General features: G+C 35.3%; 1 protein-coding gene and 1 long non-coding RNA gene across 5 annotated transcripts in view; one reads left to right on the top strand and one right to left on the bottom strand.

Moving 5' to 3' along the window:
- The first annotated feature begins 2628 nt into the window (after positions 1–2628).
- Positions 2629–26930, top strand: part of LOC126947762 (uncharacterized) — a 44506-nt gene continuing 20204 nt past the window's right edge. For all 4 annotated transcript variants that reach the window (XR_007723196.1, XR_007723192.1, XR_007723193.1 and 1 more), the window contains exons 1-4: positions 2629–2723; positions 10586–10715; positions 20050–20220; positions 20735–20884. This is a non-coding gene — a long non-coding RNA (uncharacterized LOC126947762). The remainder of the gene's footprint in view (positions 2724–10585; positions 10716–20049; positions 20221–20734; positions 20885–26930) is intronic.
- LOC126947750 (pancreatic alpha-amylase) lies at positions 14462–23852 on the bottom strand. The gene is made up of 10 exons (XM_050778758.1): positions 22828–23852; positions 22335–22481; positions 21326–21523; positions 20646–20876; positions 19784–19917; positions 18880–19002; positions 18685–18784; positions 16246–16364; positions 16010–16135; positions 14462–14685 (listed from the first exon to the last, which is right to left on the bottom strand). Exons 1-10 carry the CDS (start codon positions 22993–22995, stop codon positions 14496–14498), a joined length of 1536 nt encoding a protein of 511 aa, XP_050634715.1. The 5' UTR covers positions 22996–23852; the 3' UTR covers positions 14462–14495.

The raw sequence follows: 26930 nt of genomic DNA, 5'->3' as shown, positions 1-26930 counted from the left end.
AAAGAGAAAAGAAACACCCCTGCAATCTTTCTCTTCATCCTGGGTCACTTCAAAAGGAGAAAGGAGGCTAAGGAACACCTTCTACTCCCCTTTTACTGCATGGGTAACAACCCTTCTTCAAGCCCAAATTTCCCTTGAGTCTAGCCTGGCTATTCTTTAAACTTCAGACCCTGAAGTTCACTCTGGGCAAGCACAAACTTCACTCATATATAGAGGCCTTCCAGGATATAACCCAAGTATTTAAACTCTCCTGGAAGGATGTTAGGTTACTCTTAAACCCTAACTGCTGCTGAGAGACAGGCAGCCCTACAGGTAGCAGAAATAATCAGAGATGAACAGCATGTCTCCTGTAGCCAGTCAAAATGGGAGAGAGGGTGAGAAAGAGGAAGAATCCCCATTTCCAGTAGGAAAAGAGGCAGTATCCCTTGAAAACTCTAACTGGAACCCTACTAAGCCCACACATGAGTGAAAAAGAAAACACTTTCAGATGGATATGGTAGAAGGATTACAGAGGACCAGAGTCAAACTTGTTAACTACTCTAAGCTATCCATGATAGATCAAAACCTAGATGAAACTCCCTCTGCCTTTTTATAAAGGCTGAGAGAGACTTTGGCAAAACATGCTTCCCTATCTCCTAATTCAGTTGAGGGACAGCTAATCTTGAAAGACAGGTTTACTCAAGCCACTCCTGATATTTGAAGGAAGCTACAGAAACAGGCTGTAGGACCAGAAGGCACCTTAGAAAACCTTGTAAGAGTATCCACCTCAGTGTCTTACAAGAGGTACTAGGAGGAGGCTCAGGAAAAGGACACACAATACAATAAAAAGTCAGAGAGAGGGTACCTTGGAATGGAATCCAGGCCTGGGACTCCATAAGCCCACTGTTCAAGTCACTCCTGTAAACTGGTCAGTAACAAACTTTCCTGAAGGCCTCCATCTTTTTTTACATCCTTGAGCATAACCTGTAACCATGCGGCAGTACTTTTTTTTTAGCCATTGCCATTTTACAATGGTGACCCAGGTTCAATCCTGGCTTGGGTAATGAATACTTTCAAGTTAATAGCTGTGTGACTTTTAATCATCTCTTCCTCCTCCATGAACAACTAACTTCCTGTCTTAAATCTTCCTTTCTCTAAATTGCCTTTAAAAGTTCTAGATCTGGTAAAAGCTGCTTACCACCACTTATAAAATATCTTGTATAGTCACAGTTAATTTATAACCTAATTGAGAGTTGTTGTTTCACCTGTGATGTTACTTTTGGTAAAGTTCAAAAGCCAGAAATATTAACTGCTTGGTTTGGCTAAAGTCACGTAGCAGAAGATTTCAAAGGATGTTCTTAAAGAGTGCTCAGCTTGATTAAAAGTGGTTAAGTTATGGTATATTTAAAAGGCCTTTATGTTTTTCTCTTCTTGGAGGATCGTGTTTTTCTTGAAAAGAACTTTCCATTGACTAAATTACTTTTCTCCACTCTGTATTTCCATTCTTAATGCACCCAAGATAACTTCTGGTGGCCTGAAACTTTTTGGGAAGAACAGAAAAGGCACAATTGGATTCCATTTTGGGAGAAACCTCTGTTTTCCTCATGGAACCCCAGAACTTAGGGGCTGATAGATCCCACTCAAAATCTGTTTTTGTCTTACAGCTATACAAGTTTATTAGGCCCTAGAAGTTTCATGGTTTTCGATCCTTGCTCTTAAAGGGCTCCACTGGGAAGCCAATAATTCAATTAGGAAATGGGACAAGAAAAAGTCTTAAAACTACTGGATCTTCTTCTGTTTGATTATGTAGTGTCAAACACTACATAAATGTGTTGTTTGTGATGTCTGTAACAAGAACTCTAATTGAATACCTTAAATAAAAATAAGCACTTAAATCAAATATTTTAGAGAAAAGTTAAAAATGCCTTTTGGTTTATGTGAATTTAATCTTTAAGAAATAAAAATTGCTTTAAAGATTAAATTGATAAAATGCAAATGTCATCAAAATGTAAACAGGAGGTTAAAATCATGTAAGTTAGATACCAGGTTTGTTAAATATTTCAAGGTTGTACGCTGCCTACTTTACAACTTTGTAAGATGTGGGGATATATGAAATTAATCATGCCCCTAACTATACTGAAAAAAGTCATACTTTATCTGCATCTAGTACATAATTAAAACAACTTACCAGGTTTTACATTAAAGTTAAAAATTGTTAAGAGTTACCACTAAAACATGTAAATAAGAGAACTAAAAATAAATGTATATGCAAGGTAGGTAAGAACGATAAAATGTGTTTGTGGTAAAAGATTATAAAAAGGCATAAAAATGTAAACTTTGCCTATGGAAAGAGGATTATTTTGAAACCAATGTAAGGGTAAAATTTGGCTTTCTTTCCCTTGTACAGATTTTTCATGTAATAGAGAAGAATAACGAAATATTTTGTTTACCTTGTTGGCAGACTGCCAAGGAAAGAAAAGAGTAGACAGGAGACAAACTGTTTGGAAAGCTAAATCCTCCCTCTTAATGAGTAAAGTTTGTTTCCTAGTTTTAAAATTTCTGAGTCATCATTTTGTCAAAATAAATAACTTATGTGTAACCGTGAATTGTATTTCATAATATCAAGTGTTTTAAATCTCTAACATTTGACAAGCTTCCCAAAATCAAACTTCGCATTCAAAATTGTCTCTCCTGAACCCTAGCTTCTTTATGCTGCAGAGGTCCCTGAAGCATCCAGAAGAGAGGTAAACAGAATTTTTTGACTTGTTTAGGCAAGTAGGATTGCCAAAATTATGTTTAACTTTATTCAGGTTATATTTTAGTGATAATATTAATATATGTTCCAAAATTGTATGGGATTTTAAAAATTCTAATGCTTGAGTATATACCATGAATCATAATTAGGATTATTGTATTAAGTTACTGCAAACCACAGAAATAACCAAATATCATTGCCAATCATGTGCTTGACTGTAACTAACCTGAACACGTTGCCATCTACAGATAATTGTTGTCTTGTTTTAATCCTCTGCTAAACATGCTTTACAATCAGCTGTAGGACTTTAAAACGTGCCATCAAATGCAGGTTTCTGATAACTTTGGAAATCATGACATGGGAATAAAAGAAAATGTACAAGAGTCATGAAGAGCTTAACCGTTTATGAATATAAGACAGGAGTTAACTGCATGAACTAAACTAATGTAAGTCTGAATTAATCTTTTTTACTTTTTGCTTAAAACATTGCTATTCTTTGTTTTGTTCTTCAGAGTTAAGGAAATTTTTGTTTTAAGCTATCTATAACTTTTAAGAATTAAGTAAGATATACTCCTATGAACAAAATTTGGAACATATTTGTTTCTTCTGCCGGGTTACTCTGGAATTTGGGAACTATTTGGGAATATTCTTATTTTGTGGCAATATAGTGGCTTGCACCAGTGCAGTAAGAATCCATTTTCTTTTGCAACATGACACAATTGGAGAAACTGGTTGTTTTACCAAGGCTGTGACTGGAAGGGTATGCTTCTCTTTGAGGAATCAAGCTTCACTTACAGAGCCAATAAAAGCCTATTGGGAAATGAGGCCTCCTACCTTGCCTACACAATCTGTGTACAGTGTTTCTAGTATGTGGTGAGTAAAGAATGTCACTATCTAACAAGCCCCGGAACCACATATTCTTGTGACCTTAAGAAGAGAGGAATTCACACAACTCATAGGTATTTGAGGCTACAAACTCATGGCTGGGCTTGATTTTAAAAATAGTCCTATCTGAGATCCCTTGTGAAACAGAGTTCCATCAAAGCTAACTTTAAAAGACTATGCAAAAATAATTATTTTTTGCTGCACTTTATGCAAATAATCAAGCCAAGTGTAAGCCTAGTTTATTTTGCAAACAACTCAGTCATACCTTTTTTTTAAGAAAACAACTATCATGATTTGTTTTGAACAAAAATGAGGCCTGGAGAGAGAAAAATTTGATTCAAAACTTATCATACACTTGTCATTAAATTCTAATCTCATTAGTTGTTTTTAAGTTTTGCCTATTCTATTAGTCTGTTCTCATGCTCCTAACAAAGACACATCTGACACTTGGTAATCTATTTTAAAAAGGATGTTTAATAGACTCACAATTTCACATGGTTAGGGAGGCTTCACAATCATGATGGAAGGCAAAATCATGGAAGTAGACAAGAAAGAGGATGAGAACCAAATGAAAGGGGTTTCCTCTTATAATACCATCAGATGTCCTGAGACTTATTCACTACAATGAGACCAGAATGCAGAAAACCACCCCCCATGATTCAGTTATCTCCCACAACACATGGGAATTATGGGAGCTACAATTCAAGAAGAGACTTGGATGGGGACAAAGTCAAACCATATCACCTACATTTAAAACTAACCCTGCTTTTTCCTGTAAACACACAAGCAATCTCTGAGTGGAACTCACAATAAAAAAAGGATAAGTAGTGTAAAAATCTGGATCAATATTCTAGCTTTGGGCAATTATCCTGCAAATCCTACCAGGTTATGGGAGTATACAGGTACCTATAACACAGAGGTTTCTTTATTTGGGAAAATAAAACCAAGGAAGTAAACCAAAGCCAAGCCTCATGCACCCAGATCTTAGCAGGCATAACTATAGATATGATTCATCTGGGCATGGCTGAAGCTTTGAGATTTTTGAGCTATCATTACCTAGTCCCTTGTTTCATTTTTCTACGTGTCCTCTAATAAACCATTTTTTTTCTTGCCTAACGTGTATCACGCTACAAATGTTGATGCAAATGAAACCATGCATGGAAACACATTTCTTCCAAGGATCCTTAGAAAGGTCCCAGGAGGAATCCTAGCTGCTGTTCCCCCACACAATGCCCCTTTCCAGCAGGAAATAGCAAGAAGAATCAACACCCAACCTCACTAACAGCAGTTAGGGTCTCCACTCCTGTGGGGAAAAATGAAAGAGGAGAAAGAAACAAACCAGTCAGATAGGCAGTTAGGGTGGGTCTTCAGTTGAATTCTTTCAAACAAAAGAACAGCCTAAAAAATTCAACTATAGTCACAGATAAGTAAACTTGCATAGGGGGGTTTGACTAAGACATGCGCACAGCCACACAGATAAGAAAGTCTATACAGGTGACTTGTGCAGACACACTCACAATAAAAAGTTCCATCTCCCATGATATGGTTTGGCTGTGTCCCCACCCTAATCACATATTTAATTTCAACATGTTGTGGAAGGGATCCAGTGGGAGATAACTGAACCATGGTGGCACGTCTTTCCCATGCTGTTCTTTTCTCAGGGTAGTTAATAAGTCTCACAAGATCTGATGGTTTTAAAAAGGGGATGTGCCCTGCACAACCTCTTTTCTCCTGTCTGCTGCCATGTGAGACATGACTTTTACCTTCTGCCATAATCATGAGGCCTTCCCAGCCATGTGGAACTGTAAATCCAATAAACCTCTTTCTTTTGTAAATTTCCCAGCCTTTGGTATGTCTTTATCAGCAGCATGAAAATGGACTAATTGGGTAAATTGGTACCAGGAGTGGAATGTTGCTAAAATGATACACAAAAATGTGGAAGAGACTTTGGAACTGTGTAAGAGACAGTAGTTGGAACAGTTTGGAGGTCTCAGAAGAATACAGGAAAGCATGCAAAAGTTTGGAACTCTCTAGAGACTTGTTAATGGCTTTGAGTAAAAAGATTTCATTTCTTGTTGTTCCTTCCAACAATAGCTAAAAGAAAGAAAAATTTAGAGAAACCCTCTGGTAGGGTTGGTAGAACATCAGTGGCAAGAGGGTGCAACCTGCATCTCTATCTGACCATCTACAAATTCTCAGGGCATCTAATCTGATGATTGACTGTACAGCAAGCCCAACATCATGTACCCTGCCACCAGGAAGAAAGCCAAGCCAAACACTCAAGACACAAAATGAGACAAACAGGAAAGCAATGGCTGTCCCTGGGCCTGAAAGGGTCAATTAGCAATGAATATTCAAGAGAAAATTCACCAGAATCACATTCCAAAGAACTAATTCTTATAGTTGTTTTTCTCCTGCATATCTGAATTTGGGAAAGAAAAAACAGAGTCCTGTATTTGTATTTTTATAGGCAAAATTCCAGGATCTGGTTCAGTAAAAATTTTTACATCAGCTTTGTCAGATCTCAATTCAGCTGCACCCTCTGGAGCAAGTGGGATACCTGCCTGTCCATTCATGGTTGCCTAAGCCACAGGAAAGGAGAAACACTTTTCCTCTTCCCTCCTGGGTTCAGTGTCTGGGACCCTACAAATTAAACTGACCACAGACAAGGAGAAACACTTTTCCTCTTCCCTCCTGGGTTCAGTGTCTGGGACCCTACAAATTAAACTGACCACAGACACGTTAACAAGAAAAAAAATTAATGATGTGCATACACATGGAAATTCACAAAGAAATGTGATGCAAAGAGGCAATTAGAATTCGGGGCGTATATCTTAGATTAGCCCTAGAAAAGAAGTCTGGGGCTGCTTGATGCAGGAAGTAAGTTATGAGAAAGCAGGGGGAAGAAATGTGTTCTAAATAAGGATTGTTTAATAAGCCTTCTTATGCAGATAAGTCATCAGCTATTAAGAGTTGTCTATGGAGTAGTTTTCTCATAAATACGCTAGAGGGAGACACCTTTATATATTGAAATTTATGTCTTGCTTTTAGAAAGGGGAAAGTCAGAGAGCGAATTGCTTTCTGCTCAAAAAAGTTATTATGCCAAAGTGACATATTTTGGAGGGGCATATTTTGGTCCACTTCAGGATATTTTGCTGGATGCAATTCTATATTTTAATGTGTTATAGTGATATTCATCATAAGATAGGAAAACACTTTATTTCTTCTATCAAGATAGCAGTATCACTAAAATCATTAGTTCCTGGCAGAATATGGGGCTTTGTTTAATTTTATAGCATGCTTGAGTTGTCATTTGACTGGCAATTAAATCAAGGGATAATTCTTTTTTTCCCATCCCCATGATATAAAAATAGTAAGCAGGAAGCAGGTTGTCATAAAAATCAATTATTTCAACATAGGCCAATAGAAGCCTGGAGTGAGAATTGACAAATACAGGTTCATGCAAATCTAAAGCCATTCAAAGGTTGGTAGTCCTTCATGCTAGTGAGTGAGCTATGATGGAGTTTACTTTCATTTAAATTGTAAAGCTGGAGGCTGGGGGAGGAGGGAAGCAAAGTATAAGCACAGTGTACACTAAAACTGAATAAATTAATTCTGTAGTAATATTAACAAAGGGACTGATAATTACTTCCTAGAATTTCTCAGTGATAACATATAACGATCTTGCGTAAATAGAGATATCTTTCATATTCAGAGATGACGTTGCTGGTATGAACATATCAAATCTAATAGGAAAGTCTTGATAGAAAATGGATCCTTCTGTTATTGGATACATTCTAACTTTTCATCATATTTTTGACTAATATTCCATAAATGTGCTTCTCTAGCCTCACTGATTAACTGATCTATTCCCTGTCACTCATTTCATTAATTCCTTTGTGCTTTTATCATGCTTTTTCTTCTTTGGGAATCAATTTCTCTCCTTTCTCTTCCTTACGTATCTCCCTTATCCATCTCGAGACCTTCCTTTATCATTAAGCTTTCCCAGGCCATTTCAGCATGTGTACTATCCCCTTCTGTTGAAACCAAACAACCTATTTCCGTACTTTATTATGCATCGCTTTAACGATTCCTCTGTATTCTTATTAACACATCATATAGTTATATTTCGCCTTGCCAACTATCCTCTGAACTTCAACATGGGTTACATGTTTCTAAGCATCTAAAAGAGTGCTGCAAAAAATAAATATGTGTTTCATTGGTTGATGTGGGTCTTCACTGTAATGTACACATTTATTTAATCCTTGCTTGAGGCCATAGAGCACACATAAGATATCTGGTCATAATACCTAAGCATAACAAACCTGATGCTAAAGTTTAAGAATTAGACTTTCCTATAAATTTCATGACCTAGAACTAAATTAGAAACAACATTAAAGTTAAGACAGCATTTTGTGTCATCTAGCTTTCAGCTAACAGCACACACAGACTGAATATGGCAAGACTTCAAACAAGAATACATTATTTTCTGCTCCAATTCCAATGCTTTGTGATTTTTTTTCTTTGAGTTAGATTTTAGGAGAGTATCAGTACTGTGCTGGCCCAAAGTGCTGAGAATAACAGTTACATGTATTTTTATTATTTATTATTTATTTTTATTTTTATTTTTTGAGACTAAGTCTCACTCTGTTGCCAAGGCTGGAGTGCGGTGGTGCTATCTCGGCTCACTGCAATCTCCCCACCCCATTCAAGCGATTTTCCTGCCTCAGCCTCCCGAGTAGCTGGGACTACAGGCATGCACCACCACTACGGCTAATTTTAGTATTTTTAGTAGAGACAGAGTTTTGCCACGTTGGCCAGGCTGGTATTGAACTCCTGACATCAAGTGATCCACCCACCTCGGCTTCCCAATGTGCTGGTATTACAGACATGAACCACCATGCCTGGCCAACAGTCGTATCTTTACTGAAGAGATGGTGAAGTATGCATTTAGCGAGAACCAGTGGTTAGCATATTACAGTGTTTTCTCATTTAACACAACAAACTGAGAGAGTATATGTTGTTTCCATTTTACAGATGAAAAAGCTAGGTTCAGATAAGTTTTTCAAAAATGTCTACTGAATTGATTGTGAAAAATAATAATTATTCAAAAATATCTTTTAAAATATTAAATAAAAAATAGTGACTTACATTTGGCGAATTTGTAATTATAGGAAAATAATAAATACTACTTCGTTGAAATCTAAGTGGTGTTTGTCTTACCTAAGAACTTTTCAACACCCCTGTTTCTGCCTAAAAACGGATTACATGAGTGACCCTGAGCCACACTTCTTTCTTTTATTTTCAGAGTTTATGTTCAATGTTACAGGACAAAATGAGCAAATAGATAATGTATACTGTGCATTTGTCCATCTGTTCAATTTCTTGTGAAAGGTCTTTAAAAGTCTTTTAATATACCACTTTTCCTACTGTTTTCTTGAGTATCATTTTTATTGGCACTCATAAATGATTTTTTTCTAAACCTTTATGATTTCTTACCAAAAAATTGTGAATTGCATCTGTTATGTCTAGATTTTTTTATATCTATCTTTGTGTGTGTGTGTGAGGAAAGTTGCAAGAGCAAATAAAACAGAAGAAAAATTGAGATTCACTTAAACTAGCTCTTAGTAAGACCCTGAAATTTTTTCCAGTCACTTTCAAAATAAAAGAAGGAATTTACTTTGATATATTCATAAAAATCAAGTGTTCTAAAACCCTTGATTAAAATGACTAGAGGTTTTTCTATCTTTTCCAGAAACAATCTCATCTTTCTAAAATGGAAAGTGGTCTCTTTAAAGATCTGGCTTATTGAAAATCAGTGTCATTTTGGAAGCTATCATATTGATCTAGCATTTAGGTGCACTTTTTAATAAGCTGATTGATAGTAATGATACTAATTATCATAATGATGAGCTCACTTTGGACAGGTACTGAGCTAATGCCCCAACCATTCTCTGTGGCTAGTCACACTCTATGATTGTAAAGTTTGTTGGTTCAGTTTGACTTATAAATGAAGGTCTAAGTATACATAGTAATGATTTTCAACACAAAGAGTTATTTTCCCTTCTAAGAATAGAGAAATAACTCAGTAATTTCACAGGCAGAATTAGATCTGTAGATAAAATGAAATATCTAAAGGATGAAACTGTTATCACAATTTGGTTTTACAAAGTTCTAAGAACATAGTAAAAATGAATTTCAAATTTATTATATTCAGATGAATGCGGCATCATTTTCCCAATACCATATTAAGAATTCTTCATTGACTTCGTAGGAGTATAGCTCACCAAATAATTTACTGCTGTTATGGTTTACAAATCCTGAAAACACAATGGGTTATTATCAAAGTACTTGACTTCCCCATTATTTTTACGACCTGAGAAATCAGGGTAAACCAGAAGTTAATTACATTTTGGAAGAAATAGGAAAAAAATGAGAGAAACATCTCTATTCCAGGGCTACATCTTCATTAAAAATATTCTCCTTTTCAAAAATAGATACATTTTTCTCTTATTTGTCTCTTTTATTATTATCTCAATTCATTTTACAAATAACTACTGATCTCTTCATAAGACATTCTGGATAATGTCCTGAGACTAAGGATTCAATAAAGAACAAACAGATATTTCCTACAGTACTATGCTGAGTGCTAAGAAGTACAGAGAGTGCTAACAATAATCAGGGGACTTGACCTAATACTGAATAAATATTCATGCAGGATCAGCATTTGAATTAATGTTTGAATGATCAACAGGAGTTAATTAGGAGAAGAAGTAAGAAAATGACATTCCAAGAGAAGAATGTCTCTTGCACTGAAATTAAAGGACTAAAAAGATCTTGTTGAGTTGCAGTAACTAAAAGATTATCATGGTTAGAGATCAGAAATTAGAAAGGAGAATTGAGTGAGTTAGGACTTCAAGTACAGGGTAACAAGTCTTGTTAAAAATTTTGGCTTTTTATCCTAAGGTAAGCGGTAGTGGTCTTCTGATTTGAAAAGATCACTCGGATTCCATGGTAGATAATGGAATGGTTGGAGAAAGGACTGAAGTGGATGCTGATGCTGCAGTGAACCCCTCAATAATCAGCATAACTGCATGTAAGCTATTCTAAAAGTTAAAATTTCAACTAATAGACATGCTTGATGTTTTATTCTCTAAGAAAAGCTCTGTAACCTCTTGCACAAAAAAAAAAAAAAAAAAAAAAAAAAATACCCTTGCAGGAAAGCTGATATCCCATTATAAAACCCCTTTCAAATATCCTTTTTGAAGCTTGAAAGCTTATGTCACTAATGTTTATCTTTTCACTCCTGCTGGGGGTAAAGATATATGTTTACCACTACCTGTTTACCAAGGGCACTCTCCTCTACTCCTCTGCTAACCACTGAAAATTCTTAAAGAGGTTCTCTGGTTACTCTCTTATAAAAATGAAAGAATGTAATTCTGACATATTAAGAAACTAATATGACGTGGTCCCAGTTCCTGGCTTGTGATTACATTCTTTGCTTACATTCTGCAATGCATTTGTTATAAACAATAAAGCCTGGCTTTAAATTAAGAGTCAGTAGTCTTTTTACCATATTGCTGGAGGGGAAATAGGAGATTTTGGTCATTTAAGAAAAGGATTACTAGATAGTAGAAGTAGAAAGAGAAAAGAACCCTGTAACCCCAGAACTTTGGGAGGTCGAGGAGGGCAGATCACGAGGTCAGGAGATCGAGACCATTCTAGCGAACACGGTGAAACCCCACGTCTACTAAAATACAAAAAAAATTATCCGGGCGTGGTGGCGGGCGCCTGTAGTCCCAGCTTCTCGGGAGGCTGAGGCAGGAGAATGGCGTGAACCCGGGGGGCGGAGCTTGCAGTAAGCCGAGATTGGCCACTGCACTCCAGCCTGGGTGACAGAGCGAGACTCCGTCTCAAAAAAAATAAAAATAAAAATAAAAAAAGAAAGAGAAAAGAACATAGTGAAGAAATAGTTAGAAGGCAACAATCTAAGGTATTCAGTGCTTGATTTTTCCTGGGAAATGTAAAAGAAGAGGGTTTCAAACGTGGGCATCAGATTTCTGAACTGCAGGACTGAATAAATGGTAATACTAGTTCCTGAGTTTGGGAGTACTTATAAAAACAGGAGCCAACCATGCTAAGAACTGAGTTAAGAGCATTCCAAAAAAGTGGAAAAACACAAAGAGTCCACAACAGAAAATAAAAATACAGGGCATATTCAATAAAATGATGAAAGATCAGAACACCTAAGGCTATGGGATTGTCAAGGGAAAAGAATAGAACTGAGGCTGGAGAGCTAGGTTCATATCTGATAAGGTGTGGTTTTGTAGGCTACCATGAGTAGTTAGAATTATTCTGAATACAATAAAAATTTAACAGTTTTAAGCACTAACATTTTAGTTGGATTTAAATTGTATGAATATGATGTTGTGGTCTTTAGTAAAATGAAGGGAGAGAGTTAAATAATGGATATAGGAGACCAGTTGTAGGGTCGTTTTGGAATGCAAGGAAGAGACCATTGTGACCCGGATAGAGGGATGACAGAGGATACAAAAGAAGTGCAATAAATCAAGAGATATTTTGAAGATACAATTAATAGTTCATGCTAAGGTTTATATGAAGAGATAATGTTGTTGAGCTAAAGAGAGAGAAGTCAGAAAATCTCCTAGGTTTCTAAGCAGTAAGAAAATAATGTAGTAAAAGGTTTATGCAAGGAAAAAAGTGAAGGCTTCATTCTGAATATGTTAATTGTAAGATGTCTGTGGAACATGGAAATGGTGATAACAAGCATCTGATGGAAATATGAGGCTAAAGTGCAAATTCTGAATTGAAGATACCTAGGTATTCACCGAAAATATTTCATTACAATTCATGGAAATGAATTAAATCACCTAGAGAAGAGAAGATAGAGAACGAAGATAAATAGATAAAAGTTAGGACTTAGATGGAACAGAATAAGATGACCCAGTTAAAAAAAAAAAAAAAAAAAAAAAAAACCTGCAAAAGAGCAATCACTGAGAAAGAAGGAAACCAGGAGAGTAGAATACCACGAACAAAGGAAGATAGAAAGAGAAAGTAACCCACCATCTTGAATATTGGTGTGAAATGGTTTAAGGTGAGGATAGAGAAGAATATTGGACTGGTAACATAAATGTCATTCATGATGTTGATAAGAGCATATTGAATGAAGTAATAATGGTGGAAACTGGACAGTAGAGAGATGCACAATGACGGAGGCTGAGGATGTGGAGACAGTGTGATAAAAGGAGATATTTAATTAGGAGAGGGAGCAAGAAAATAAGCAAATAAATATACCCAGAAGAATATCTGAGGGTGGTCATTGATGTTTTTAGTTGGAAGACTGTAATACATGTAATCTAGGATGACTAATGCAGAAGAAAGGGAAAGACTGCTAAATCAAAAGAGGGAGGATAATCCAAAGTCCTCCAAAAGATAAAAATGGAATGGTATCATTAACATAAGCAGAGAAAATGGCCTTTCTTAGAATGAGGTGTACTTTCTTCATTATAATAGGAGAAAAAGAGGAAAATGCTAGGGGAAAATGCAGGACAGCCCTCCAAGTGGCCTTGGACCAACCCAGTTTTTCCCCTTCTCTCACTTGTGCTTCTCAAGAATAGCTGTAGAATGAGCTGGGAATGCAACATCCTGAGATAAGGCTCAGACTCTCTTACTGTGTCTCTTAGAACAGCTTTTCTTTGAGTGCTTTAGCCCAGTGATCATGTGATGCCTGGGTTATAAAATACAGGGCAGGCTTCTTTCAAGGGTTCCTCAGCTGTGGTACAAATAGGGCATGTGCAAATGAGACTTCACCACTCTGGGCAAACTGTGTGAGTCTTGGGAGGCTGGCTCCTCATGAGCCCCAGGCTTCTGTGTCCCTTGATGCCTATCTGTAAGCAATAAACCTGCTTCATGCAACTTTATTCTTGTATGTTCTAAATCACTGGACTCATTCAAGTAGTAGAAACTGCAGCCCAAGATGCAGTGAGCCAAAATGGTACCAACGCATAGTGAATCTGCTTTGTGGCAGGAACACTTTATAGGTGAAAAGAATAGACAGTTTCTGAGTTGTGGCCTCTATGCTCTCATTTAAGTGTAAACAAAACAGCTGAGAGTTATAAGGAAACCTAGATGACAGCCCTAATGAATTCCATATTTAAAGTCAAGATGAAGAAGAATGAATAGGTAGAGAATTGGGAAGAAAACTCAGACTACAAGGTGTCGTGAAAACCCTAAGTAAATATCCATATTGTAGAATAAGAAAAAGAACAAAAAGTCATAAACACCAAGTCTAAGCAGTGAGAAAAAAATTGAAAAAGAAGAAAGAATATAAAGTAGGAGAAGATTCCAGCGAGCTCAATAGAATTAAGAACTGTAGATTGTATAATTTAGGTTTCTTCTGTTGTCTAATGTTATTAACATGAAAAGTACTTGCATATTATAAAAACCATACAACCAGGCTAACTTTGCATGGGAATCAACATTAAACCAGCAATTCCTAACTAACTGATAAAAGCACTCTTTGGAAGAATTACAGAATGACAGAAATTAAACGTACACAGCTGGATAAGTGATGCTAATGACAACAAACATATTGGTTAAGATGCTTTTCTGAGTTCATACGTTAAATAGGTTAAAGTGAGTCCTCTAAAGCATAACAATGTGCTGACTTTAATTATCTTATAATTATTTAATAATTAAGTGGGATTTTCATACTGTTGATCTTTTTCTGAATTTTTCAAGTTGACTACTAATTAGAGTTTTGACTAAAAATTAATGAAATATAAATATTACTGTATATGTAAGAAAAGAAACACACTTGGCTATTGTTTTGAGGATATGCATTTAATTTTAAATTTTATAATTTAGATTCAACATGAATTGCAATAAATGGATCTTCAGCAGAGTTACTAATAGAAAATTGAGCTTTGCCATCATTAGAAACATAGATTTTAATGCCTGTGCAATTGCCATCAATTTTATCTCCAGAAATGACATCACAGTATGTGCCAGCAGGAAGACCAGTTTGCAAAGTTAAAGAAAATGACCTGGAAAATAAAATTTAAGATTGAACTTCAATACATTGAAAAACAGGAATACTGACTAACCATAAATAAATAGCATAACTTTATGTTGTAGAATCCTAAGCAGTCAAGGTCTCACTAAGAAGAAAATCCATATGCCTCTCTAGTAGTTGTAAATAGCTTTCTCAGGACCAAAAGTCACCTTACAGCAAACAGAGCAAGTTCGTGGCCATGTGGTGCAAACATTACGAAAAAATCAAAGTTGAAGAATATCAGTGAAGATTGGCAGGAACGGTCACACTTTGATAAAAGTGCCACCTTAGTAAAATCAAATTTGTTCTCAACTGAACTTAATACCAACTACATTTAATAATTTCAAGGGTATTATTTTTTTAACCTCCTTTTTTCCCCACGAGGATAAAAAGAATTTGGGGTGTACATGCAAACAATCTAGCATTTCTATGAAGAAGTGATTTTTTGAAATATAAAGCTTTTTCACAAAAATTTTTTTGATATTTTCATCCACAAAAGAAAGAAATTAAAGAACTAGACATGGGCTTTTTTGGCAGGAAAGAGATCGACTTGACTTATATATTTATGTATTTATTTTTCATCAGTGAAATATAATTTATACTAGAATGAGCTAAGTATGAGTATCAGTTGGCCTTGGACAGGGACAATTCAACTGTTTGCAAGGAAGTCTTCTGAGCTATATGTTAGGGAATCATTTATACCACAGGCAAAGGATATAAAAATCACAGATGAAAGGCCAATAATGAGAAGTTTCAGAACTAAAACTCAAATCTCCTGAAGCAAGTCATTAACCACAAGATACATATTATTTATACATACACTTTAAAAATGTTGTTTGTCACAAGGAGAAAGAGAAGTGAAGAAAGTATACCAAAACACTAGGTAGAGCAATCATTGAGGAAAAGAGTTAGAAATAAAGACACTTTAGTACTGAGGCAGCATTTTTCCATGACTAAAAGAGCAGGAATACAAAACACGTTCTTTTAATGATTTCACAATCCTTACATTAATTACTTTGTGTATTTTGTGGCATGTGTAGGTGAGCATATGCATGTTAATTCTATGTATGTATAAGATACTGCAAGGGTACACAGAAAGGACTCTGCTTACAACAGAAAGCCCTTATGAAAAGAGGAGAACGAAGGAGTAAGAACCATCATCCTTTAACTTCTGCCCATTTTTGATCTCTATTGTCTTCTTGCTCCACTGACTAAATGATTTTTCAAATATGATAAAAGTAAATGAACAGAAAAAAAAAAGAATGAACCAAGAACGTACTGATACAAAATATTATTTTTAATTGATATTTACTTACCAGTCATCATTGTTGAAAACAATGAATCCTTTGTTTCCTCTTCCAAAAGCCACTTGGTTGCTCCCATTATCATACCAGTTTGTAAAAGGCTCACCATCCACTACATTGCGGAAAGCAACCATGTTCCTACAAACACAGTAACATAAAAATGTTGATATTCTTAAACTTCAACTGTTTTAAATAAAATGCTAAAGAAAGTTTCCTATTAGAGGACATGTCAAAATAAATATTCTCACCTTATTTGGCGCCATCGATGTTCACAGACCCAGTCATTGCCACAAGTAGTGTCTGGATTAATAGTAACTTCTTTAGTTACTCCATTATTATTTGGTGGCCCAACCCAGTCATTAACATCCTTAATTGGGGGGGAAAAGCCAAATTTTAACATACATGTATTTACCTTTTCCTTCTCCTTTACACCAAACCCAACCTATCCTGTTATTTGTGTCTCTGTAGTCAGTGACTTGATCCAGAATCCAATGCCTTCATTAATTTTTATAGCCCTTTACTGGGTCTTCATCATCTCTCTATTCTCTGATTCTCTTTTATCATATTTCAAACTAAGGTAACAAATTTTTATCCTATCCTTTTCATTCCAAGGACCCGCAAAGGCTTCTTTGCTCTGTCACCCAGGCTGGAGTACAGCGGCATGGTCATAGCTCACTGCAGCCTTGATCTCCCAGGCTCAAGCGATCCTCCCATCTCACCTCCCAAGTAGATAAGACTGTTGGTGCACACAGTCTTGTTGGTTGTGCACCAACAGTCTAATTTTTTTTTTTTCTGTTTTTTTTAAACGAGGTCTTGCTAGCTTGACCAGATTTGTCTTGAACTCCTCAGGTCAGGTGATCTTCTCGCCTGGCCTCACAAAGTGCTGGGATTACAGCTGTGAGCCACTGCACCTGGCCTGCAAGGGCTTCTTAACATCACTGTAAGCCATGCAATGTCATTGAAGTAGGCAGGGCATTAGTACCAGAAACACCAAGATTCAAACATGGGCTCTATTACTAGTAGCTAAGAAAACTTAATCAATATACAAAATTCACTGTGTCTCAGTTTTGTCATTTGTAAATGGGAATATTGTTTTTCTTTGCTCTAAAAATTAAGTAGTATATCTGAAAATGCCCTGAGCGTGACATGTGCTAAATAAATCTTAAGAGTCCTTCATGACTCTTTTCAGATAAATGGACAAAACAACACATCTGAACATTTTTTTTTAATTGACCGCATTTTTAATACTATATTTTTTGGATTGGCACTTTAAAAAATACAAATTAAAAAAAAAAAAAACACAGTAACCCTAGGAAGGTTTTCAGTGTTGACCTTAGAATCATGTCATATGGTGAAAAGTGAACAATACTAAGAATTTTTAGCATGCAGCAGTCCTGGCAGAGTGGAAACGTTATAGTAATAGGAAAAATAAAAATACTCTCTGACTCCTAATGACAGAAATAAGACCAATTAGTAGAAATTTTAAGAAGTTGGCTCGATATAAAAGTACACCTTCTAAATATTAAAGCTGTTTAACAATAGAATCAGTTGCCCTATAAAGAGGTGGACTTCTCAAACTGAAAGGAATCTAAAGAAGCTAGCTAGGTATCAGTGTGACTCACATGAAGGAGGAATTTCTGCTGTAGACATGAACTCTCTGATGCTGTTTCTAATCCCTTTAGTTTATTATTTATTTATTTATTTATTTTATTATTATTTTTTTTTTTTGAGATGGAGTCTCGCTCTGTTGCCCAGGCTGGAGTGCAGTGGCTGGATCTCAGCTCACTGCAAGCTCCGCCTCCCGGGTTCACACCATTCTTCTGCCTCAGCCTCCCGAGTAGCTGGGACTACAGGCGCCCGCCATCTTGCACGGCTAGTTTTTTGTATTTTTTATTAGAGACGGGGTTTCACCGTGTTCGCCAGGATGGTCTCGATCTCCTGACCTCGTGATCCGCCCGTCTCGGCCTCCCAAAGTGCTGGGATTACAGACTTGAGCCACCGCGCCCGGCAGAACCCTTTAGTTTAAAAGAAAACCTTCTACTAGCTTTCCAAATATCTTTACACTCTTATTTCTCTGTTCCTTTTTGAAACTACTCATCAGATTAATGTCTTTACCACACTCCCAAAAGTTTTTCTCATTCTTACCTTTCTTGGAATGCTCTATACATTTCTGTTCTTTAGTACATATAATTTCCTTCCTCTTATAGGACACTTTGCCTATTTAACTTAGCTCAACTGACACATTTCTTTGTATTCCATGTAACATTTTAAAAGTACTTAACAAACATTTATGTTGTTCTCACTACGGGCAGATGATGTTTTAAGTTCTCTACAAGTATTGGCGTATATAATCTTGCTATCAACCCTGAGGTAGATACTTATTAGAAATACATATTTTACTCCCTGTGTCTAGCTCTTATTTTTCGGTGTTTTTTTTTTTTTTCTTTTTCCTGTTGGCTAGGGGGATTTTTCATGTCTCTGAAACAGCTTGCATACTCTTTTTCAATGAGGAATATAAATTTTACTCCTTTAATATAACCTGCCTAAAATCAGAGCCCTGTGTCAGGTTTATACATAATTAAATATTTGTTGAATAAATACATAATTAATAGTTGTCATATTAAGTTAGAACATGATTGCCTCCTTTTTCTTGAGAAAAGGATATTTTGAACAACTCCAAAACTTACTTTTCCATTTTGAAAATTTCTTGGCCAACGGTAGCTTGACATTACTCGTGTAAATCCATAAGGATGAGCAAGCATAAATCCAACTGCCATTTTATACAGCCTGAAAGTTACATAATTATATGATCATAGAATATCAGAATATTCTTACCATCATTAAAAGATGTGTTAAAAAAAATAGAGAACTTTGTTTTCTACCTGGCGTCCCAGAAGGTAAGAATAGAGGCTCCTCCAGCCCCATGTCCTCGTTGATTGTCATGGTTATCCACAAAGACAAGTGCTCTGTCAGAAGGCATGAAACCCCAACCTTCTCCCCAGTTCCTATTTTTGAAAAATAAGATATACATTGATGTATCATTTCACAATCGTTTTAGAGTAACTTAACTGTGCATCTCTTTCTGTAGGACATGGCATCTGAAGATTAATTCTCTCTCTAATTAAATGGTTAGTCTGCAAGATATATATTTACACACACACATATATATACACACACTCCATACACACTCATGTGTGTGATCTACATATATAGTCCATATTTGTATATACATGTTTGGAATACTTATGTTCATATTACTAAGATTTCTGATATTTAAAAAGGTTCTTTTAGAGGTTTCAGCACATTATAATTTAGAGGCACTCCAGAAGGATCTATGTCCATATCACATTATACAGAATGTCAAACTAGATTAAAATAAGGCTTCAATACTGTATTGTTACCATATATATTTTAATATTTTAAATTAATATATGTAAATTCTACAGTATGGACACATTGTGCATACTTTGTAAATGATAGAATCATTTTAATAATAACCTGGCTTTAAAGATTATATGCAAACATCAGTCAAATCTAGCCTGTTCATCTCTTACTTAGATGAAAATTCATAGGGAATGTTTAGGGTTCCTAGGCATGCTGTCTTGTGACAGACACTCTAAATACAAAAGATGATTGATTCGAGTTTAGGGCACTAGAATACTTATCATTAAAAATTGACTCTTTGATAGTTGTCTGAATAAGAATGATCCAGAACATAACTCACACTGGGGTAGTATGACTAATAGATCTATGAAATAATTCAGGGGAAAAGTTGTATTTAATTACTTTAAGTAAGACATCTTCTCTCCATTCCACTTGCGAATAACTGTGCCGAGTTTTGCACCATACTTGAATTCTGTCACCCGGCCATTTCCAAAGTACTCACTGCTTTTAATTGGCTCACCACCCAGGTCAATTACCTAGTAGAAATTTAGGAAAAAATAACATTTTGCATGAGGACTTTAAAGCATTTTAACCAACAAGTTAATATTATATAACAAATAGCTTTAAGCTATTATTTGTTATTGTTTTGTTATGTTTTTTGGTGACAGGGTCTTGCTATATCGTCCAGGATGACCCAAACTCCCAGCCTCAAGCAATCCTCCTGCCACAGCCTCCCAAAGTGCTGTAATTCATGAAATCACAGCATGAGCCACCACGCCCAGTGCTATTTGTTATGTAAAATGCTCAAAATGGTTTTCTTATTCTTATTATCTCAACAGGTAATATTCTTATATTCTTTTTTTGATACAGTATACACTAAAATATTGAAAGACACATAATGTCAAAGTTACCTGCTGTCCTGTGAGAATACTTACCTAATTTTTAGTCTTGTACATCAATGATAATAAGAGCTCACACTAATACAACATTTACTATCTCACTGACATATCTTAATAAATATAAACTCGTTTCTTTTTCCAAAGAAAATAAAGACATAACTATTATCAGTATCCTACATTCTGTGTACCTCCATAAAACCTGTTGTGATAAAGAATTAGATATGCTGTATCTGAAGAAGAGGAGGTTAAAGAACAGTGTTTTACATAAATGACTCAGTCCTTATCCTACAGAAATTGCATTTTTAATTGAATCTGCCATTAATTTTCTAATGAATAAGATGATATTTTATATGCAATGAATGTACCTCCTGGTAAATGAAAGGTTTACTTCCTTGAGGAAACCAGTTACTGTTGAGATTATGCAGTTTGTCCAAAATTGCCTTTATGTCTCCAGGCCACATGTGCTTGGAAGCATCAAGTCTGAACCCTGCAACTCCCATGTCAATGAGCTTGTTCATATATTCGGCAATCTTGGAACGCACATAATCCTTCTCCAGCGCAAGATCAAGAAGACCAGTCAGACGACAATCTCTGACCTGTTGAGGTAAAAATGTTATGACTGATTCATAAAACCTCACTTTTCACCTGAGAATCCATTTGCTTATTCATGTATTCAGTAATTCCTCAATAGTTGTTCTACAGGGACTTCCTTGCATTGGGCACTGGGGATGCTCACATTCTACTATAGATGTATCTTTGAAATATTTTGTAGTAGAAAATAGAGAATTTAGGAAATAAAGGCTATGAGCTTTTGAATTTGTTGGGAGCTTTTTAAAAGGGGGAAAATGCGTATTGATTAAAAACTTGAAATTAATATTTAAAAGTTTTTAAATATGGATTTGAGTTTCTTAAAGTAGTCAAACTTGTAAACCTGTGTCCCTAAGAGATCTAAATTAGTATTTAAACTGAAGTTCAATTAGTTACATGTCTATAATAAAAGGCATATATCACTCTTTATTCAGATCATACTCTCAAAAAAAATTACCTGAGTAGCATCATTATAGTTCTCAATATCTCCACTTGAAGTTTTACATTTACCATCGTTAAAATCCCATCCAGAATACGGGACTGCTGGAAAGTCCCTACTTCCAGGGTTGAAGTAACTTCCACAAGTACTACTTGTTCCTGCACTCACGGCATTACCACACATATGATTAATTACAGCATCCACATAAATACGAACCTAGAAAGCAAAGTTTCTACTTCAGTGTGACTTACAGAGAGGTAGACGCTTAAAACATTATTGATTAAAGTTTATAGTATGTTAACAAAACTCCATAATATTTCATTATATCTTATAACTATTTTCCTACAAGATCAAAAGTCAACTGTGAAAGGAAAGTAACATGAACTAAACACCTACATTCATTCTAGACACTTGGTCAAATATTTATAGTAATGATAAATTGAGAGAACCAGAAACTACCATAAATAGGAGGAAATGCAAAAAGCCCATTTCGGGGAGACAAAACACAGATGAGACTGGAAAGGTGACTGTTTTGGAAATGTCAGTGGGTCACCAGGAGAAAGCCTGTACTCTCTACTTAGTGTTTGAAGACAAATAAGGTAGATATTAGTCTCCAATTATGCTGCTCATTAAATAGAGAAGCGAGGTATTCACCACAAAAAACCCTGGAATTAATGATGGAGACACAAGTCACCTAAAAATTATAGCAAATATTGTAACTGGAATTATAATTCCTAACCAGAAAAATCTTTCCAGGATATATGGATAGTTATAAGGGTTAAAATTTGATGTTTTGCTTTAGAAGTAAATTCTGCTCTAATCTTTAACTTATCTCTCTAGTAGATAGACAGCACATACACAAATATTTACAAAAGTTGAACATAAGGCAACAGTTAATTTTGAGTTTTAAAGTATGAAGTAAAATTTTAAAAAAATATGGAAAACTGTCTACTTAAAAGGAGCAAGAAAGAAGAGAGAGAAATCATTTTCCTATCTGTTATTTTAAAGGAAACTAGAATTCACTTACCCCAACATTGTTACATCTAGTCACCATGTTTCTAAATTCATCTTCATTTCCAGATCTTGTGCATAATTTATAGCTAACTGGTTGGTATCTTTCCCACCAAGGTCTTGAAGGATTGTAAATTGCAACATTTTCATTTGGTGGAGAGACCTACAAATGTAACAGTCTTAATAAGCACCAAATTGTGTCTTACTGAATATCATTGGATGTTCTAGAAACTAATCAATAATATAAAAATATTCTTGAATCTTTGCATATGCAGCTATCTTTTGAAAATATTAACAGCACATTGGAGGATTCTCGTTGAAGAAAGATTATCTCAGAAATAAAATATAAAGTTGCCAACAATACTACATTGTTTTGTCCTCAGAAAACTGTTTTACTTAGAATATTTAACTGTGAAGTAAAATGTTGCCCAAGCTCAACAGATAAGATCAGAATACTCTTTACTACAATCACAGTGAATTCTGAAATTTATATTATGAATAATACCCACCTGAACCCCTCCAAACCCCTTGGGAGCTAAATATCGCTCACATTCAAGAGCAATATCAGCCCATCGCCATTCAAACAGATGAACGATAGATGTCCGTCCTTGTTGTGTATTTGGGGAATACTGAGCCCAGCAGAACCCAATGGTTAAAAGCAACAGAAAGAACTTCATTTTGCTGTGAAGTTGTCAGTGTCCTTTCCAGAAACTATTTATATTCTTGTAAGAAGCACGTTTTACAAAGTAAATATTAACATTAATAAATACTTGAGAGCAAACTGTTTATTAATAATATGAAAAGGATTATCAATCATAATCTTAACAAGTGAAGAACCATAAAATGTCTCTCACGGAAATAATCTAAATGACCTTTTCAAATTAATGTTTTGTTTTGTTTTGTTTTTTCTTATATCAGCACTTTTATTTTTCCTTACACAATGGTGTGTTACTGGGCCCTAATGTTCTCACATCACAGTAGAAAACCAAAATTTGTTTTCATCTCTTTAAAGATTGAGAATTGCATACGAAAAACCTTTAAATAAATTAAAAAGAGGAATACATTTACAGGTATAAATTGAACTGCTTCCAACTCAAGGCAAGTAACAGCCCACAGGGTTCTGGCAGACAACATAAGCTAAGAAAGGAAACTGGGTCCTATGGCTTGGACTTTCCAACCATGACAGATAGACAGAAACAACTGGTTCAGGAGTCCTTGTCAGCCTCTAGACAAATCCCAGAACACTCAGCCCTGACACATTAATAACCTGCACACATCAGAGACTGCTGGCCATGCAGACTCACCAAGCCACAGACTTGTCTTCCACAAGCACGTTTTTAGCCATGAAGTGACCAAGCCACATGTACTAAAGACTGAAATCCAAGATATGTACAGATACCAAGGGGAACAGTTAACTTGAATGCAAGCTCAAAATCAGCAACCATTTCTACAGTCCAGTGCTGATATCAGATACAAGCTTCAAGGACAACTTCTTTTCGAAGGCTTATTCCAGTTTGGTGATGCCAGCATGAGGTGTATTTTTTAATTAACCTGATCAAATGCACATATGGAGAACCCTTTCTTTTTTAATTGTCTCTATACAGTCAGAAGTTGAGTCTTTTAAAGGATTGAAATAAAACAGAATATTCTAATTGGACCAAGATCATATAGTATGCGCTTGTTAATATGAACATTTACTTCCCAATATTTTGTTGTTATAAGAAATGTTATAATGAATATCTGTACACATGTTTACACATGGGTAGGTAATTCTTCAGGCTAGATAAACATATGTGAAACTTGAAGCATATTTTTATATTACATATTATGCAAAATTGCACTTACAAAGGTATCAATTTTTACTCTCTAGTAGCAATATACTATAGATCCTTTTGCCACACTCATACCAAAAATTAATATTTTCATATGTCTAATTTTTGCCTAGTAGATTAAAAATGATTTGATTTTTCCCAATTACTCATGAAGCTGAACATCATTTCACATTTTTTTGGCCTTTGGAGTTTTGTTCTGAAATTTGCTTCTTCCTTTTCCCATCTAGTTTTGCTTTAATTGTTATTTTTTATCTTACTGAATGTTTGGAGTTCTTACGTTGTTATCATTTGTCATGTATTGCAAATATATTGTCCTAATAGATCACTGTTTTTGAAGTCTTTCCAGTGCAAATTTAAGCAATCATGAATGCTGGTAAGAATTAGGACAGTGCCAAAGGTATGCCTGCATTATTATTTTTTGTCCAACTACAGTCATGCATTGCTTAATGACAAGAGTATGTTCTGAAGAGAAAGCCCTTAGGTAATTAAGCCACTGTGCAAATGTCATCGAATGGACTTCCGTAAACCTGCATGGCATAGCCTATTCCTCCTAGGCTACAAACCGGTAAAGCATGTTATTGTAGTGAATACTACTGGCAACTGTAACACAATGTACTGGTGTATCTAAATATATTTTAACATAGGAAACTTCCGATAAAAATGTGGCATAATAAACTTAACTGGATCACCATCATATATGTGGTGCAAAAGGTTTTAATTTTTATAGTGATTTTTTTTTAACTACAGTGGTTCCTTGTCCCTCCATATCCATGAGGAATTGGTTCCAGGACCCCCCATGGATACTTAAAGCAATAACTGCTTGAGTCCTTTATATAAAATGTAGTATTTGCATATAACCTTTACATCATCTCAGATTACTTATAATAACTAATGCAACGCAAATGCTATGTCAAACGTTGTTATACTATGTTGTTAAGAAAACAATGCCAAAAACAAGTCAATACATGTTCAGTATAGATACAACTATCCTTTTTCTTGTCTTATCCTTAGATCTTGTTTAATAAGATTAGATTTAAGACTAAGTGGTAAGGAGGATGGGAAGAGAGACAGAGGAACAATGTATTAATGACAGCTTTTTTGTTGTTGTTGTTGGGGTCTCCCTATGTTACCAAGGCTGGAGTGCAGAGATGCAATCATCGTTCACTGCAGCATCCAACTCCTGAGCTTAAGTGATCCTCCCTCCTCAGCCTCCCAAGTTGTTGGGATTACAAGCATGACCCATTATGCCCAGCAGTGGTAGGGTTGTTTTGTTTTTTCTCAAAGTTTAATGTCATTATTCTTTTATATTGAAATATATTTTAATACTTTTTTTGAAATATAACTGATTACTTAGAACCCAAATTCTGGAAACCTTTGAAAAAATTTATTCCAATAGTCTCTTTCACTGTTAGCATTCTCTGATCCTATGACTTATTCTTCTCTTGACTTTCTACATCCTAATGGAAATATGAAAATCAAAGAGCTTAAGGAAATTTGTGGCTGTATCCATCAGGACAGAATAGGTTACTCTGCAGTAATAATAATAAAAAAAAAACAACTAAAATTTTTCAGTAGCTTACAATAACCAAGTTTCTCATATTCAACTAGGATCAACAAAGGCACTCTTCTTAGTCACTTTGTAATGTCACAAAAACTTCACTTTGACACATGCTTTAGCAATCAGGAAGTCCCCAAAGTAAAACATTATTTTTGCTCACATTTCACAGCCAAAGCAAATCACATGGACATTCCCAAATTCAACAGGATGGGAGTATTTCATTTGCAGGGAGGATCACTAATATTTGTGAACAATAGTACACTGCATATATGAGGTCAGAAAAAAACAGGAAAAATAAAATAATTTTCATTGGAGTGAACATTTGAAAAACAAGAAATGTGAGTTTAAATATATATTTTTTTAAAGAAAAATACAATATATACAGAGCTTCCCACACTCAACATCAATCTCTTACACCTCCATCCTTTCCTTCGATAGCAAGACATTCAATTTCTTCTGCATTTATATGATCATTTGTATGCATGTTTTTGTGAATTACTTAATCTAATGTTTCCATAAACAACATATAATGGTATTTTATGTAGTTACCTTTTTTTAAGCTTTGAAAAGTTTCATAAAATTGCTCACATCTTCTTAAATTTTGGATATTCAAATATCCTTGCATATAAATACCATATTAAGTGCTATTTTATAATTTACACAAAATTAAAATAAAATTTCTTATGTAAAATATATATATATTTTTAATCTTACTCCATCACCCAGGCTAGAGTGCAATGATGCAATTTCAGCTCAGTACAATCTCCCCCTCTGGGTTCAAATGGTTCTCCTGCCTCAGCCTCCCAAGTAGCTGGGACCACAGGCACGCACCGCCATGCCCAGCAATTTTTTTTGTATTTTTAGTAGAGACAGGGTCTCACTGTTGTGGTCAGGCTGGTCTCAAACTCTCAACTTCATGTTGATCCACCTGCATTGGCTTCCAAAAGTTCTGGATTACAGGTGTGAGCCACTGTGCTTCACCTCTTTTTCCATTTCTAAGTGATACCTTTTAAATGGATATAACCACCTCAAGTCTATTCGGGTCTCTTGCTCATGTTTTAATCAGGTTATTTGATTTCTGATTATGAGTTTCTCATATATTTTAAATATTAACCCATTATCAGATACATGGTTTGCAAGTATTTTCTACCATTCCATGGGTGACCTTTTTATTTTATTTTTGTTTTACTGTGCAGCAACCTTTTAGTTTGATGTAGTCTCA

Source organism: Macaca thibetana, chromosome 1 (assembly GCF_024542745.1).
Source record: "Macaca thibetana thibetana isolate TM-01 chromosome 1, ASM2454274v1, whole genome shotgun sequence".
Lineage (NCBI taxonomy): Eukaryota > Metazoa > Chordata > Mammalia > Primates > Cercopithecidae > Macaca > Macaca thibetana.
This window is presented reverse-complemented; position numbering and strand designations above follow the sequence as displayed.

Excerpts from the sequence above, each read along its gene's own strand:
- LOC126947750 (XM_050778758.1), bottom strand. The coding sequence starts at position 22,995 with ATGAAGTTCTTTCTGTTGCTTTTAACCATTGGGTTCTGCTGGGCTCAG. Across the intron at positions 20,877-21,325 it reads ACTATAATGATGCTACTCAG|GTCAGAGATTGTCGTCTGAC; the intron begins GTAATTTTTTTT and ends TTACCTCAACAG. Across the intron at positions 16,365-18,684 it reads GAAATTTTCAAAATGGAAAA|GATGTTAATGACTGGGTTGG; the intron begins GTAAGTTTTGGA and ends CCCCCAATTAAG.